The 17281-nt window shown below is 37.4% G+C and overlaps 1 protein-coding gene across 3 annotated transcripts in view; it reads left to right on the top strand.

Annotated features, from left to right (window-relative positions):
- The window catches only part of CC2D2B (coiled-coil and C2 domain containing 2B), a 34830-nt gene that overhangs the window by 7552 nt on the left and 9997 nt on the right, over positions 1 to 17281 (top strand). Inside the window, exons 3-9 of one of the 3 annotated variants that reach the window (XM_077779412.1) lie at positions 4681 to 4779; positions 7276 to 7458; positions 7626 to 7823; positions 10019 to 10108; positions 12958 to 13071; positions 15447 to 15581; positions 15950 to 16072. In XM_077779412.1, coding sequence (XP_077635538.1) covers positions 4681 to 4779; positions 7276 to 7458; positions 7626 to 7823; positions 10019 to 10108; positions 12958 to 13071; positions 15447 to 15581; positions 15950 to 16072 — 942 coding nt within the window. The remainder of the gene's footprint in view (positions 1 to 4680; positions 4780 to 7275; positions 7459 to 7625; positions 7824 to 10018; positions 10109 to 12957; positions 13072 to 15446; positions 15582 to 15949; positions 16073 to 17281) is intronic. The other 2 variants (XM_077779426.1, XM_077779418.1) reach the window with 2 other exon arrangements.

Genomic DNA, 17281 nt, shown 5'->3' with positions numbered 1-17281 from the left:
CCACCCCCCCGCCCCTGCCACATGTGCACACATGCTCATTCTCTCTTTCTCAAAAAATAAAAATAAAAAATAAACTGATAATGGGTAGAACTTGGGAAACTCAAAAGAACACCTAACAGACTTTCTCTCTCAGAAGTATATTATCTGGTTTGACCAGAATTGAATAGTATTTGATTCATAGTTAAATTCCTGTAAGTGCTTTGTATTATTATTGAATGAAATGCATTTACTTTAAGTATCAAGACATATGTGACTACGTGAGCCTGCTATTTAGGAATGGAAAGGGCCTGGCCGATGTTCTTGACTTCCTCTCATGCACTGGGCTACAACATAACTCTAGGCCAAAGCATTCCTTTTCTCATAAAAGACCCGACCTAGGCTGAGCCCAAGGACAACTGCCCCGCTGAAAGAAGGTTTGGTATATCATCAATCACTATTCTTTAGAAAACAGTTTTTTCCCATGCTTCAATTTCCCTCTTTTTCTTGTATATTTTTTCTTCCTGCTATCAACTATTTCTTACTTCCTGTGGGTCTCCCCTTCATTAGTTAACTTCTTAGCAGGAAGCTGAGGTCTTGGAAGTCTCACAGAAATGTGGCCTATTTTTAGCACTGGGGACAAAAGAACTGGGCTCTTTCTGAGATGAATTTGGAATCCATCTCTGTCTCGAGTAATGGAAATATTTTAAGACTGTGAATTTATCTCTAAAGTATCTTAAACCATATCTTTAATATTAGGTTATTTTTATTTTTTATTTTCTGTGTATTGTTATTATCTCTTGACCTACTAGTTATTTAATATTAGCTTTTATGTATTTTCAAATGACTAGTGTAAACTTTTGATTTCAAATTCTAGTTTTATTGCATTGTAGTCAAAGTGCTTTTGTAATTTTTAATAATTGGAGGTATGATTTTTGAAAAACAACTCTTTCAAGCTTTTTATTTTTGAAGTTTAATCTTAATTACACACTTTTTCTAGAGTTTACAAACCACTTCAGGTAAGTTTCGATTATTCAGAGGCAAGAGACTCAATCTAAGATTTCTTAATTAAATTTATATTGACAAACTTACTCTGACAAACTTTGCTTTCTATCTAAGGGAAAATAAATAGTGGAGACAAAAAAGGAAAAAAATGTCAGTGTTTCAGATCATGAAACCAAATATTGCTAGTATCACCCTAGAAGCCTCTTTTGTGCTCTATCCAAGTTCCTTCCTCCAACCAGTAACCATTTTAGCTTCTAACAGTATAGATTAGGTATCACTTATTTTTGAAACTTGTGATTGAAATCACGTATATTATGCATCCATCTGTGAGTGACTTATTTCTCTCTATACTGTTTGTGGGAGTCCTCTATAATGCTGTTCATTGATTCTCATAGCTGTATGGTATATTATTGTAAGAATGTACCTTAACTTTTTTATGCATTCTACTATTGATGGATAATTTGCTTCTTTCTAGTTGTTGGCCCTTACATTTAACCCTGATAGAAATATAATTGTACCTGTCTTGGGAAAATTAGTCTGCATTTCTGTTGGATATATAGTTAAGAGTAAAACTGCAGTCTCTTGGACTGTGCATGTGCCCAGCTGTGGTTGTTTAGTGCCAAGCCATTTTCAGGATGGTTGTATCAATTCACACTTCCACCACCAGTTTATGAGAGTTCTGGTTCATCCATATCTTGTCATTACCTAGCATTGTCTGATTTTTTCATTTCAAACATATTGATGAAAGCAACCATATTACCTTATGGTTTTTAAGTCACATTTTCATGATGACTCATGAAATTGAACACTTTTTTCTATGTTGGCCATTTTGATAACTTCTTTTGTGAAAGGTGTGTTCAAGTATTTTGCCCCCTTTTTTTCATTGATTTTTAACAGTTCTGTGTATAATCTGGATGTGAGTACTTTATCAGATATAAACTTTACTAGTCTTTTTCCCGCACTGGCTTATCTTTTTTGCTTTTTTAATGGGTATTTGGATGAACCGAAAATCTCGATTTAATATAGTGCAATGCAGTGGTGGTGCTTTTTTTGGTCCTCTTTAAGAAATATTGCCTACTTTAGATCATGTAGATATTATCCTGTGTTTGCTTCTAAAAGCTTAATCATTTTACCTCTCACATTTAGATCTAAAATCCAACCAGAATTTATTTTTAAGAATCTGTGACATAGAGGTTCAGGATTATTTTTTTCCCCATAAGTATATTCAGTTGACCCAGCACCATTTATGGAAAGGATCATCCCTTCCCCCACTGCATTACAAAGTCACCCTTTGTTCTAAATCTGGTGACTGTACAAATGTGGGTTTATTTCTGGACTCTATTCTGTTCCATTGATCTATTCTCTATCTTTGCATCAATACCACACTGTCTTAATTACTAAAGCTTTGTTATAAATTTCAGTATCCAGAAATCTAAGTTTTTCAGCTTTGTTTTACTTTCTTAAGATTGCTTTGGCTATTCTTAGCCCTTTGTATTTCCATATAAATATTAGAATCAGCTTATTGCTTTCCAAAAACAAGACAAAACCTGCTAGTATTTTTATTAGGATGGGCTGAATACATAGATCAATTCAATTAGAATTGACATCTTCATAACACTGATCTTTCCAATCCCACATACATGGTATTTGTCCCCTCTCCCCCTTTAGTTTTCTTTGTATTAGTCAATATTATCCAGAGAAACAGAATCAATAGGATAGATATAGATATAAAGATAGGTATATCATAGATATATCATAAATAGATATAGATATATAGTTATAGGAGGTTTATTATTGGTTCATGGGATTGCGGAAGCTGAGATATGCCACAATATGCCATCTGCAAGTTGGAGAGCCAGAAAAGCAAGTGCTATCATTCAGTTTGAGTGCAAATGCCTGAGGTCTGAGAGACTGCTGGCGTAAGTTCCAGAGTCCGAAGCCCTTGAGAATCAAGGGCTCCAATGTCCAAGAGCAGGAGGAAATGGATGTCCCAATTCAAGAAGAAAGAGAGTGAATTTGCCCTTCCTCCACCTTTTTGTTCTATTCAGGCCCTCAGAGGTTTGAATGATTTCTACCCACATTGATGAGGGCTGATTTTTACTTAGTCTATTGATTCAAGTGCAAATCTCTTCAGCAACACTCTCACAGACAAACCCAGAGAAAGTGTTTTATATATTTGGGCATCCCTTAGTTCAGTCAAATTGACATGTAAAATTAACGATTGCAATTTCCTTTTCCCAATTTGTACCATGATGGGGCTTAAGCATGCCTAGAATCAATCATAATATTCTAAACAGACCAAAATGATTAATTTCCCTTTGCACACAGATGGATAGTCTCTTGTTTAACAGGATGGCCTGTTGTTTACTTCTTTAATGACAATTTCCTCAAAGTGCAAGGCAGGCTCTATCCAAGGCTAAAGTGAGGATAGAAAAGAAAGGAAATCAATGAAACTAGATCATTTTCTCACACCATGCACAAAAATCAACTCAAAATGGATAAAGGACCTNTAAAAAAAAAAAAAAAAAACACTAAAAAAAAAAAGAAAAGAAAGGAAATCAAACCAATCTTGCAAATCTAAAATTACCATGATAAAGGTGATCAGGACCTTGGGAAAAATAAACAATCTAATCTCTCAGCATAAGAAACATACAATAAATTATATTTTAAAAAATAAATTAAAAAAGGGAGGGAAGTGGGTGATGGACATTGAGGAAAGCACTTGTTGGGATGAGCACCGGATATTGTATGGAAGCCAATTTGACAATAAATTATATTTTAAAAATAATAAAAATTAAAAAAAAGAAATATAACATATCAAGCAGTCAGAATTGGTCTATCGGTGCAGTCACTTCTCAACAGAGAAAACTTCCTTAGATACTAAATGGGGCTAATAAATGAAAGAAAGAAAGAAAGAAAGAAAGAAAGAAAGAAAGAAAGAAAGAAAGAAAGAAAGAAAGAAAGAAAGAAAGAAAGAAAGAGAAAAAAGAAAAAAAGAAAGAAAGGAAGAAAAAGAAAGGAAAGAGGAAGGAAAGAAAGAAAGAAAAGAAAGGAGGGAAAAAAGAAAGAAACTTAACTGGGCTCAGAAGGCTGCAAAGTAAATCAGAGAAAACTGAATTGCATGGTCTTAAGGGCTTAAGCTAAGGTAGCCTTGGGGGTCATCTTTTCCTAACTACACCATGCACTTAAATTACTTAGCCATGTCAGCAAACCTGCTTCTTTTTGACGTGTTCTATTAACCATCAAACCTCTACTCTAAGTCTACCTTTCTCCCTGACCCGCCATCTATGATGCTATTCTCCTCTGAATGTGTTTTCGTCATTTCAACATATTTTCACTACAATTTAACATCTTAAGATGTTGTTAATGGTGGTGATATCTTGGGGGTTAAGGTAATTTTTATTCTTTTCTCTATATTCTTTAGTGTATTTTCAAAAGTTTCCTGCATTTAGCATACCTACTACAATAATGTAAATAGCTGTACATAGGCCATAAATTCCACAATGTGTCATTATTATGCTTTAAATTGTCAAATATCTTTTAAAGAAATTAAAAAGTGAAAAATATTCTTTCTGTTTACTTTTTTACTTTTTTGGTTTCTTTTTGAAAAAAATGATTTTTTAAACTTACTTGCAAGTTTGTGAAGTTATTCATCATGTGATATAAAGTAAGTAACAGAAAAATTATTTATGTTAATAGGATCCCTATTTCAAGAGCTGCAGTAGTCATTCACATATAAGAAAGAATTGGCTTGGGTCCATTGTCTTCCCTTTCTCTGCTCTTCTGCAACAATCTGAGGTAATAGAAAATTAGTATTTGCTAATTATTCTAAGTTTTTACTTTGGCTAGTAGGAACTTACTGTTATCTTTAAATTAGATTCTGTGATTACCAGGTTGGTAGGTCAAAGCAATCCTGTTTTTGAGTGCCACTGGGTGTTAGAGTATTTAAATATTTTAGCTGTCTCTAGAGCAGGAGACACCCACAAATTTCTTTCCTACATGTTTAAAGTGTTCACTGATAAAGAATAACACACCTAGGGGTGCCTGGATGTCTCAGTCAGTTAAATGTCTGACTCTTGATTTCCGCTCAGTTCATGATCTCATGATTCATGAGATAGAGCCTGGCATCAGATTCTAGGCTGACAGCATGGAGCCTGCTTGGGATTCTCTCTCTCTGTTTCTGCCCCTCCCCTGCTCATATGAGCGCAAGCACTCTCTCTATCAAAATAAATAAACTTAAAAAAAGAAGAATAACTCAGCTAGCCTTAGGTCTTGAAGCAACATTTATATTTGCATATGATAGTTTTTAGAATCAGATTCACAAATGTTCTTTGATTAATGATAAATGATTAATGGTGTTGTGTTGCTTTGTGACCATGGGTTCCAGGAGTTTCAGCTCGTCAGCATTGCTTATAACAGTGAGACTGATGATTAGCACCTCTCTCTGTGATAGCCCCACAGGGCTCTCCTGTTCAGTTGTGTGCACAAATATGCCTACATGACCCGCAAAATGGAAAAACCCCAGCCTAGACTCAGAAATGAATTTTCTACCTCAAGGAGCTCACTGTCTATAGAAGAAAAGTAATGCTATAGTGCTTTGATAGGGGCAAAAGACAGGTACTATGAGAACATACAGTAGGAAGTACCTTAGACTTCCTGGTTTGGAGGAGGAGTGGTAGTATTCAGAAGGGCCAGGGGTGAACAAAAGGGGTATGAGAAGGAAATGAAAGGTCAGGAAAGTATTTACCAAAGAGATAATATTTTTTAATTTTTTAAAATGTTTTATTTATTTCTGAGAGAGAGAGAGAGCATGAGCAAGGGAAAGTCAGAAAGAGAGGGAGATACAGAATCTGAGGCAGGCTCCAGGCTCTGAGCTAGCTGTCAGCACAGAGCCCAATACGGGGCTCGAACCCATGAACCATGAGACCATGACCTGAGCCAAAGTTGGACGCTTAACCAACTGAGCCACCCAGGTGCCCTGAAAGAGATGACTTTTGAATCAAGCCCTTAAAGATGGTTGTTGAACAAAAAAGGATATTTGACTCAGAAAGAACTATGTGTGTATTAGAATTGCATTCAGCAATTTGCCACAGAAAAGCTAACAATGAGTGATATAAGGGGTCTATTTATCTCACCTAAAAAGAAGTCTAGATGACAGTGTAGCAGCTCAAGAATATTATCACATTACATATTATGTGCCTTTCATCCTCATAATTGTAAATTTTCAGTGTACCTCCAGCCTCATATTCATGTTGCAAACGAGAGCAGGGTGAAGCAAGAAGGGGCAGTGCACTTTCTTAGAAAACCCAGCAGACTTCTTACATTTATGTGACTTGACCACTATTTGCCTGTCATATTGCCACCTAAAACTGTTGGTGATAAGGAGGAGAGAATAGATACTAGAGAGTAGAAATGTCTGCATAATATGTTATCACAAGGGATGTCATGAGGGAGCATGTTGCAAGCCTAAGAGCTGCACAGAAAGAGCAATAGAAATTTAGGTTGTTGGGGTACAGGGCTTCCTACATCTGTAAATCTCCAAGCGTGTCCCAGTCTCAGGCCAGATTCCAGGCTAGAGAGGTAGCTAAGAATGTGAACTTCAAAAGTGGGCAGACCTCATTAGCTGTGTGAGTTTGCAAATTACTCAAATTCTGTGAGCCTCAGTTTCCTTATCTGCAATGTAGAGGTAAGAGAGTATCTATTTCATTGAATGATCTGATCTACATCAAGTGCTTGGCACAATGCTTTGAACACAGTAAGTGTTCAGTAACTATTAGCTATTACTATTATTATTATTATTATTATTGTAAATCAGCTCCTACCTCCATGTACACATACACACACATATGCACACACATACACACAAGATTCCTCCTTCTGTGGACTTGTGGGTTGTCTTTCCTGCTGTTACACTTTTTCTTCTCTTCCTAGACCCATTGTTAAACATACCCAGTGTAACATGGTCTTTTAGCATCTTCTCTGAGCCTGAATTAGATCTTCTAGGAACTTCTATCACTCTGTTAGGGCAACTTGCATCCTTGCTTCATCCCTTTCTTACATCCGCCCTCTTGACGTAGTGCATGTTAGACAGGGACCCAGGGAGTTGAAGGTGCCTGTGAATAGATCATCATGGAGAACCTGATCATTCTTGTGCGGGTACATATTGGTAGAACCCGCATGCGCATGCCCGTGCAAGCCCATTTCCTCCTCGAGAGAAAACCGGAACAAGCTGTGCTGTATTTGGCTGATGTTATTTCATCATGCAGAATCTATTGTATTGTTATGTTCTTTCAGATTAGTGGAACATTTCAAGTAAATACTCCACCAGTTTTGCTTGGGTATACTTGGAGTAAGACTTATGTGTCTCCTAAAGAAGATTATTGTGGGCAGAATTTAAAAGAATGTACTTTCTTAAATATTTTTGCTACCATTGAACCTCAAATATCATATGTCACCTGTAATCCAGAACTAGACAAGGTAGGTTTTGCACTGAATTGTTTTTATAGGTACTATTAAAGAAGTATAAACTGTTTTAAAAGCTAATAATAATGATTTCAAAGTGGATAAAAATGAACCTTGGTTCTTGATATTTTCCTGTGGAAACAGTATGGAATAATGTTGAAATATTTTGAACTTGATTCTAGTTTTCAGATCACACAGATGTTTTCGAGAGAGCGCAGACTTTTAAACAAAGTTGTAAGGCGATGTTTCCCAACCGAAGAATCACAACTACTGTCTTTGATGGTGAAGGGAAACAGATCTTAGTAACAAGATATATCAAGGCATTAAATCCACCTCAGCAACTCCTGGATATATTTCTTCATGATTCTAATGCAACACTTGTAAGATATGTATTTTAGTAGCTTTATTGATATATAACTCACATTATATGTCATTCACCCATCTAAGGTAGACAATCCAGTGGTTTTTAATATATACACAAAGTTGTGCAACATAGTAAATTTTAGAACATTTTGTTACTTTATATTTATTTTAATTTGTTTACTTTTTTATATCAGGTTTTATATCAAGTTTTAAGCATAACTTTCTTACTAAAATTGTTTTGTTTTCAAAAACAGTTTCCTGAGAGAGAAGCCATCTATGTTACAGTATGTCTTCCTGAGCCCCAGATGGGAGACAATATTTCTTCCTGATCTCCTTCATTTCTACCCCCTTGGGCTAGAAAGTCACTGGTGCTACACCAGTTCATGTGACCACACTGGCTTTGTGAGGTTTCTACCAGACTTTGAAAACTGACACAGAAAAACTCCTTTGGCTTCAGGCAAAATTAAGTTATGTTTCTAGGGGCACCTGAGTGACTCTGTTGGTTAAGTATCCAACTCTTGGGTTCAGCCCAGGTCATAATCTCACAGTTCGTGGGATCAAGCCCTGCGCCAGGCTCTGTGCGCACAGCATGGAGTCTGCTTGGGATTCTCTCTCTCTCTCTCTCTGCTCCTTTCCTGCTCACCGTCGCGCGCTCTCTCTCTCTCTCTCTCTCTAAAAATAAATCAATAAATATTTTTTTTAAAGTTAGGTTTCTAAAGGAGTTATGTCCTACAAATTGCTTCTCATAGGATTGCTTCTCATTGCATGCGGGAATGAAGAAACTATGTTATATTTTTCTCTGTAAACTGCCATCATAACACTTCCTACCCCACCCTATGTGACTTTCCTTTATGCATATCTATTTGCCAGCTGACAAGAGAGACATACTAAAAATGGAAGTTCATATAAAATGAAGATTTATCCACTATGGACTCAAAACCTCCTTCTACTTTGAGAAAGGAAAATGTGAAATCAGAACTATAAGTCTCCTCTTTGAAGAAAAAAATAAGCTTTTCTTAAAAGGCATCCACAAAAAAATCACTTATACCATTTGCTTATTCAGGTTTGATTGAATCAATTGGCTCACCTCAGAATATTCGTATTATTTGTCCATTAGAAAGCTCCCTTAGCTGGACTCTAGGCTGAAATAAAAAGCCCTGACTTAGGTTACCTTTTGCTACACTCTGCCTTTCCATCATGTGTTTCTTTCTGCTTATGTTTTCTGACACCCAAAGTCCAAAGAGATAATAATGCTCTAGATTTATTTCAAAAACAATCTTTATCATCTTTTTGTTTATTTGGTTTTTTATTTTAGAGAGAGTGAGAGAGTGAGAGCAGGGGAGAGGGGCAGAGGGTGAGAGAGAGATAGAGAAAGAGAGAGAGAATCTTAAGCAGGCTCCATGCTCAGTGTGGAGCCCCCACGTGGAGCTTGATCCTGTGACCCTGGGGTCATGACCTGAGCTGAAATCAAGAGTCAGACCCTTAACAAACTGAGCCACCCAGGTGCCCCAATCCTTTTTTGTTTTGTTTTGTTTTTAAATATGACTCTTAGCAACTTTGCTTATGAAAGACTATGAATCATGAAGTCAGAAACATGACCAATATAGGAGGTCATTGGTGCATAAATGATGGCTGTTATAAATCAGTGAAAATGTTAGTAAGCTTTCTGTGTTGACTCATTACTTATCTGTATCCCTTTCTACTTCCCTATTTTAGTCTGAGTCCTTGTCTCCATCCTTGTAGGGGGAACAGTCCACAGTATAACTTCTGTTGTTTGAGAAAACAAGCTTATATTAATAAAAATAATTCTAATAGATTTGAAACCTAAAAGCAAATCAAGCTTTTGCTATTCTTCAATATCTCTTTAAAAAAATTTAACAGTTGTAATTTAAAGTATATATGTAATATATATAATGTTTAAAATTTCTAGAATTTAATACAGTGAAGTGTAATGGTTAACGGGCATACTCTGGAGTCAGGCTAACTTGGCCTTGTTCCCAGAGATTCCATACACTGTGTTAGCTGTGTGACCCTGGGCAAGTTATCTTAGTATGCTATGCTTTTTTCCTCTTCTGTAAAACAAAAATAATAATAGTATGTACTTCATGGGCTTGTGGGATACACTAAATGTGATGGTCACGCATGTAAAACACTATGCTCAGTGATGGCCACATAGTCTGCATTCAATAAATGTTAGTTAATATTATTCTAGGACCTCATTGCTCGCTTTGTATCTTTGATTCCTATTGTTCCTGATATTCTGGATAAAAATGATGGTTTTGATATATGGATGACATCAGAGGTAATGAATTACATTTTATAATTAAAATGTATAGTAAATATTTCTTATTTTTCTCTTAAATATATCTTTAAAAATATTATGCACATATGTAATACTTTGTCTTGTGAAATTTGACAGGATTTGATAATTTAATATATCATATGCAGCTCTGTAATAATCCATAGAAATTATTCTCTTTAAAAAAAATTTTTTTTAATGTTTTATTTATTTTTGAGAGAGAGACAGTGTGAGCAGGGGAGGGTCAGAGAGAGAGGGAGACACAGAACCTGAAGCAGACTCCAGGCTCTGAGTTAGCTGTCAGCACAGAGCCCGACGCGGGGCTCAAACCCACGAACCGTGAGATCATGACCTGAGCTGAAGTCGGAGGCTTAACTGACTGAGCCACCCAGGCACTTTAAGAATCAGAAATGATTCTTAAAGGAGAACAATCTATTCAACAACATTATAAGTGGTAGCTCTCGACTATTTTCATCCAATGGGAATTCCAGGAGTACAATATTATGACATCTTCCAGACAGAAATTGGCCTGTCACTATGGAGCTGGACAGACACTGAGTCCAGGGCAAACACCACCAGTTCTCAGAAGCTTTCCCCAGTCTCCCCACATTTCAATGAGGAGCATGCATAGCAATGCTTTTCCTCAGCACTTGGATTAAAATTCTCTTTAAACTGGTCGCCAAATAGAATATAGGTGCCATGCAATATTTGAGACATATTTATACTAAAATTTGTTTATACCAAGTGCAAATTTAATTGGTCATCCTATTTTTTTCCACAAATCTGGCAACCCTAAGTAGAGCACTTTTTTCAGTGCTCTTATATTTAGTTGCTTATATATTGAATCTACACTCATACTCTGTACACTGTACATATACATCCCAAGCTTAATCTCTTTAAATGAATAGGTAGACTTGAATATTATTTATTTTTATATTTTTATACAAATTAGCAAGCATTAAACAAATATTTTTAGTTGAAAATTACTGGTATGGTGGGAGCCTTAGAGAGGGACACTTTCCATCGGGAGCCAATGGTCCTGGCACTTATCTAGAATGTTTTAGAGGCTAGAGTTGAGCTGAAATGAATTTATGGGGCACAGGGATAACTTAATAGGTCAGCTACTCTGTCTTTTGCTAAGTGAGAACAAAGGAGACACAAGCATGTGGTTCCAGTGATTCAGTAATTCAAATCTAGTAGAACTCAAAGAGATGTCATTAACTCCAGACTCTTCTGAGACTCTTTCATCTAATCAAAATGTGTTCATGGGTGTTATAATCCTGCAGAACATTGAAAGAACCTCTAAAATATCTAAAAACTAATCATAAAAATAACCATTCAGGCAAATACTAGTACTCCTGAGTCCCTCCCCACCCCAACCACGAATCCAAAGAATACCCATAACCAAGAGGTTACTACAAGTATGGGATTCCTCTTGGCTAATGTCTTCCGACTGACACGAACCCTTTGGCCATGGGATGCCCATGATATACAATTATTAGACTGTCACAGAACAAGTGTTATTTTCTCCTCCCTAACACACAGTCTTTGGTTCAACAATCCCTTGGTTGGTTCAAACAAACCTTGGTTCAAATCCCACTTCAACCACTTAAGAGCTTTGGAACCTAAGTTAGGTCATTGAGCTTCCTTGGACCTCAACTTCCTCATCTGTGTTATATAGGGGTTTTGAAAAGGATAACATATATGCAAGGCATCTAGAACTCAGTATGTTAATTACCTGTTCTCACTGTTCCCTCCTCCTCTTATGAAATCCAGTCAGGACAACCTCCTTGGCCTGACAATGAAGACCACTCATATTCTGCCCTTCACTCTTCTGTTCACACTTTTCTTTCAGAGGAGCCATGTTACCATCCTCCCTAACCTCCATCCCTCACCATCATGTTCTGCCAGTGTATACAGATGTAACCATATATTTTGTTAAAACACTGGAATGCTTTCATACAGATTGGTAAATAGTCACTGCCTTAGGTCCCCCATCCCCACCTCCCTGGCCACTACATCCCTTTATGGAGGACTATACTGAACTGGAAGACACACGTCCTGTCTAAATGTTGCAGTTGCTATTCAACAACAACAGACTTGCTGTATGAACATTTGGGCCCATATATGTTGTTAGATCTTTTGGTTTTTCAAGGGAAGCCAGAAATGCAGAGTTTTATATGAGATCTCCCAATTTTAAAAAACATTCCAGGGCCAAACAAAAAACACACTTTTGACCACAACTAGGGCATAGACCACCAGTCTGCCACCTCCACTGTGCTTTTTCTCTCTTGCAACAACTGCTTTATGAGGCACCCTATATTTGACTACACCCAGCCCCAACTGTCCAGCTCTTTCAGTTGAAGACGTTTCAATCATCTTTCAGACTGGGCTTCAACTCCAATCTGTTCCTCTCTGTGACTTGAGAGCCCTATATTGGTACAAGACAGAGTGTATAGCTCCATTGACCAAAGAACCCCTTCCTCTAAAAACTCTATGTGATTTCCTAGCAGATGAGATTTTCTTAAAATATCAGTCCACATGTCCCTGTTTGCCCAGGGCAGTTATATTTGTCCTTAACAGAAACGTTCTAGACTGGATGATAAGCTATTTGGTCACTTACACAGTATCCACGTTAATTGCCCCACAGTAGAGGTGACTCCTATAATCCAAGTTAGTGTTCTCGCCAGTGTTTTCTCAGGCAGAAGGTACCAGACCTTGCAACTTTGCAGTCAGTCATCCTAGTAACCTGGCAAAAATATGTGTGTGTGAAGCTGGAGGGAGGAGAGGGGCCCCAAGTCTGTTGGATGCTTGCATTGCTCATCTTTCTCTTCTGGTTTCTTTTGCCTTAGCACTGCATTAGTTTGGCTATTGGGAATAAGGAAGAACATGCCATACTACTCTGTAATTTCTTTCTGTACTTTGGAAAGAAAGCTTTGGTCCTCCTGGGCACCTCAATATTGGAAGTAAGTGCTGGTGTTAATATTTACATAATGTAAACAAAACTAATCAACTGTTCAGCTGCAAGTTTAAAAGACATTAATCCCAACTTTCCATCTTTTCACAAGCTAATTGGAGAATTTCTTGGGCAACTAATGATTTAGTTAAGAGGTAATGTTGGTTCCTCAAAATGACCACAGTGTAAAGAAAGGCTTTCCTTTCTTTTCTTTGTAAAACTGTACTAGTAATAGTGCTACTTCATGGAATTACTAAAATATTAAATTACATAGTGAATGTGTGGCACTGAGAATAGCACCTTGATTTATGGTGAGTATTCAATATTCGCCACTTGGTGGTGGTGGTGGTGGTGGTGTAGTAACAGGTATAGTGATAGTTGTAGGAGTCATTAACCATCATCACCACTATCATCTTTATAATTTTCTAATACTGTATTTAAAGATCCTTAAGAAATACTTCTCCTTATTCTTCATTTCTCGATTTTTAGTCTTGTATACAAGAAGTGGACCTGAAATTTGTGTTTACCTACTGACATTTTTACACCTTAATTATATACTCTTGCATTCATACCTCCAGAAAAATGATCTTCTTTTGGAATGTTTCTATTTCTGTTTCTACCACAAATATTTGATAAGGGTCAATATTTCTAGTCTTGTTTTAGGCTTTGTGTTGTGATCACTTATTTCTCTGTTTCCTTGGCATGGTTTATTATTTCTTTTAGCAAGCAAAAAGCCCATGGTTAACTTCCCCTCACAATCCCCCTGTGTAGTTTTAAGTGCCGCTAGATGGCAGTAAACAGTCAACAGTATTTCAACAAACATTTGCATTTATGCCTGCAAGTCAACACCGTGGGTGGTATTCAGCTGTGTGTTTCACCTCAGCTCTGTGGTTGAGGCAACGCCTCCCCCTTCCTGAAAAGAAGCCGAGCACAATGATAAAGAACAAGAGCTTTGGAGACACCAAGCACAGTATTAAGAATATGTGTTTGGGGTCAAAGTGGTTTAAAACCCAGCAATGCCATTTACTAACTGTATGGTCTCAGCTTTGTTTACTTACTTTTCTGAACCTCAGTTATCTTCTCCATAAATAGGACTAATGCTATGTACAGTTACACTAGACAAATCCATCAACCTCTGACTCTATCTGAAAGATGAGCATAATTATCACCTCTACTTCAAAGAATTTAGAGTGAATGTAAGTGAAAATTTTAGTGTGAATCCTGAGCATGGTACCTGGTGCACATAAATTCCCCTTAAGTGTTCAATAGTCTTTATTATTACCTGAAATTGTTATTCTTTGCTAAGAAAAATTTTGCACTTAAAAAAGTATGTTCAGAACAGAATAACAACATAATGACTACTGTTATTCCTCAGATGGTTTCCTGTATACTTTCTCTCTAGCCTCCAGTGCTAGATCTTATGCTCAAAATTAACTTAATGACTTTTTTACTTCACTTGGCTTTTTCAGAGCCTTAGGCAAGTGTCTATTTCCTAACTCTGTGTGGTATTCTCCTCCAGTCCCTAAGCATATTCTACTCAAAGCAGAGTTAGTCCATATAGTGCCTTTGTGTGAATTAGACTAAAGGGTCCCTACCTCAAAACACTTCAGGAGCACTGTGCCTTCAGTGGCTCAGTTGGATAAGCAGCCTTCAGCTCAGGTTATGATCTTGCAGTTCATGGGTTCGAGCCCCACTTTGGGTTCTGTGCTACCAGCTCAGGCCCTGGAGCCTGCTTCAGATTCTGTGTCTCCTTCTCTCCCCCTCCCCCACTCACACACTCTCTCTCTGTCTCTCAAAAAATGAATAAACATATTAAGAAAACGTTTTAAAAAACACTTTGGTGCTAGCTGTTAGGAAATTGTCAAAAAACACTGATTTTTCTAGAACAATATGGTTTTTTTAACTTTTATGTATTTTTGAGAGACACAGAAAGAGAGACAGAGCATGAATGGGGGAGGGAGAGGGAGGGAGAGACAGAATCCAAAGCAGGCTCCAGGCTCTGAGCTGTCAGCACAGAGCCTGATGCAGGGTTTGAATCCACCAACCAAGGGATCATGACCTGAGCTGAAGTCAGACGCTTAACCAACTGAGCCACCCAGGCACCCCTAGAACAACATGTTTTATTGCTGTGAGGACACACCCTACAGAGCTGTACATGGCAGCAGCAGCTCAAACATTCTCTTCTTTGAGCCTCCATGCTAGCCTGGGCCTAAGGGTTTCTGGAGCTTTCGCTTTTCCTTTTCAAAAAGACTTTGAAGACTGCCCCCCAAAAAGACTTTTAGAAATCAAAGATATCATATCCTTACATTATAATTTCCATATACAAAAATGAGTTGAATCAACCACCCACCAAAAATGACTTTAACCAACTTTTTCCTCACACAGGGGCAAGTGGCTTATGTATTAACTCAAGAAACTGATGAATATTTGCTTTGGAATCCATTAACTGGGCAATGTCATAAGCAGTTTGACCCATTTTGTCCCTTACAAAGCGTGGACTGTTTGTTTGATGATGGAAATGTAAGTATATGGGGGAAAAGTCTTATTTGGAGTTATCTCGTCAAGAGTCAAATAGTTCTCTTCTATTCCAGCTCGACATTAGAGCCATGTGGGCTCTGAAGAAAACACAGACGTTCAAGTAGAATCCCTGGGTTATAAGGCCAGAGATTCTTCTATCCCTAGAGTACCTCAGGTGGTTCTCTCCAAGGTTGAGAAGCAGTGATCAGTCTAATGTTCATGTACCCTTGGAATCTCTTTACCTCTTGCCTCAGAACCTCCCTTGGCTTCATTGGGTAGTAGGACTGTAAAATGTGGCTCCATCATAACCAGGTAGGAGCTTTGTGCTCCCATGTGCCTATACTGATGATTTTATGTTAATGTTTTAATAGGTCTGGTTTAATATTCAACAAAATAATACACCAATGGCTGTATATTTTGACTATTCAAAAGAAAGTTTCTGGAAACAGTTGCTTCCCAAAAATGTCCAAGGGACAAAAGCACAAAGCATACAGGTAAATTATATTTTTTCAGGTATATCTGTATGAAAGTTACCATTGGTTCTAATCTTTACCAGTTGTTCTATCTCTCATGATGTTTATATAGCTGACTGCATATTGAATTATTTGGCAATGTTAATAAAATCTAGTTTTCTCTGCCATCCAGCCTGAGTTTGGGCTACTCTGATTATACTCCTCTACTTACAGAAAAGAAGAATTGAAAAGAAGGTATCATCTTAAATGTGAATGTAGATTTTAAAGTAAAAAAAATTTAATGTTAATTCTAAACTTGAAAATATAATGTCAAGATGGTATAGTAAGTTTACTTTGACCTAACCCTTCTGCTCCACATCCATGGTAATGATAAAATATAAAAATTGAAAAATAAAAGGTTTATCTGGGCTCCAAACTATGACAGTTATATGAGGGAGTAGAAACAGGGCAGCAGTGAGTAGGGCTGAACAAAGGATGACAACAAGGTCTGAAAATGGTTCATGAAATCCAGGGAACCACAGCCAGTCTCACTGTTTGAAGCCAGGACTTGTGATGGGTTCCCCTATTTCACTACTCTCGAAAGAAGAGGGAGGAGAAAAGCTGCAGACTCAGTGTGGGAGCATCTGAGGCAGGAGGGGGAAGCTCAGATCTGCAGTCAATAACAACATAATTACCAGATGGCTCAGCTGGCAGGTCTGTGATGTATTGAGTGTCACTTTGTGAAGCCCCCCAGATTCCACTTCAGTGGCTGTTTCTGGATTGAGGTCCAGGGTATGGCAAGGTGCAGGCAATTTCAAAACCCATAAACTAAGAGCCATGAGCCCAGAGGAAGTGGAAGTTTAAAAAAATAGTAGAACGTATAGTAGAAAAATAGGCAGAAAATAATTCATAGAAGCAGAAACTTGAATGCTCAATCTTACTCACTATCAAGAAAATACAATTTAAAACAACAAAACACTTCTTTACATGGATAAGATTGGCAAAAAAAAATTTTTTTAAGTGTGATCATACCACGCGTGGCAAAGAGGCAGAGAAATGATGGGAAGGTAAATTGCTATAAACCCTTTGGAAAGCAGTGTGATGATACGGGATAAAGCTGAAGATGCTCAGCCTTTGATCCATCAATTCACCTTCTGAGCATATGTCCTAGAGGAGCATGCACAGGCACCCAGACAAGTATAACAGTGTTCTTTATAGAGTTACTTCAAGTTGCAAAAAAAAAAAAAAAAA

This window comes from Crocuta crocuta, unplaced genomic scaffold, assembly GCF_008692635.1.
Source record: "Crocuta crocuta isolate KB4526 unplaced genomic scaffold, BGI_CrCroc_1.0 scaffold170, whole genome shotgun sequence".
Taxonomy (NCBI): domain Eukaryota; kingdom Metazoa; phylum Chordata; class Mammalia; order Carnivora; family Hyaenidae; genus Crocuta; species Crocuta crocuta.
Note: the sequence above shows the minus strand (reverse complement) of the source record. Positions and strands in the feature narration are given on the sequence as shown.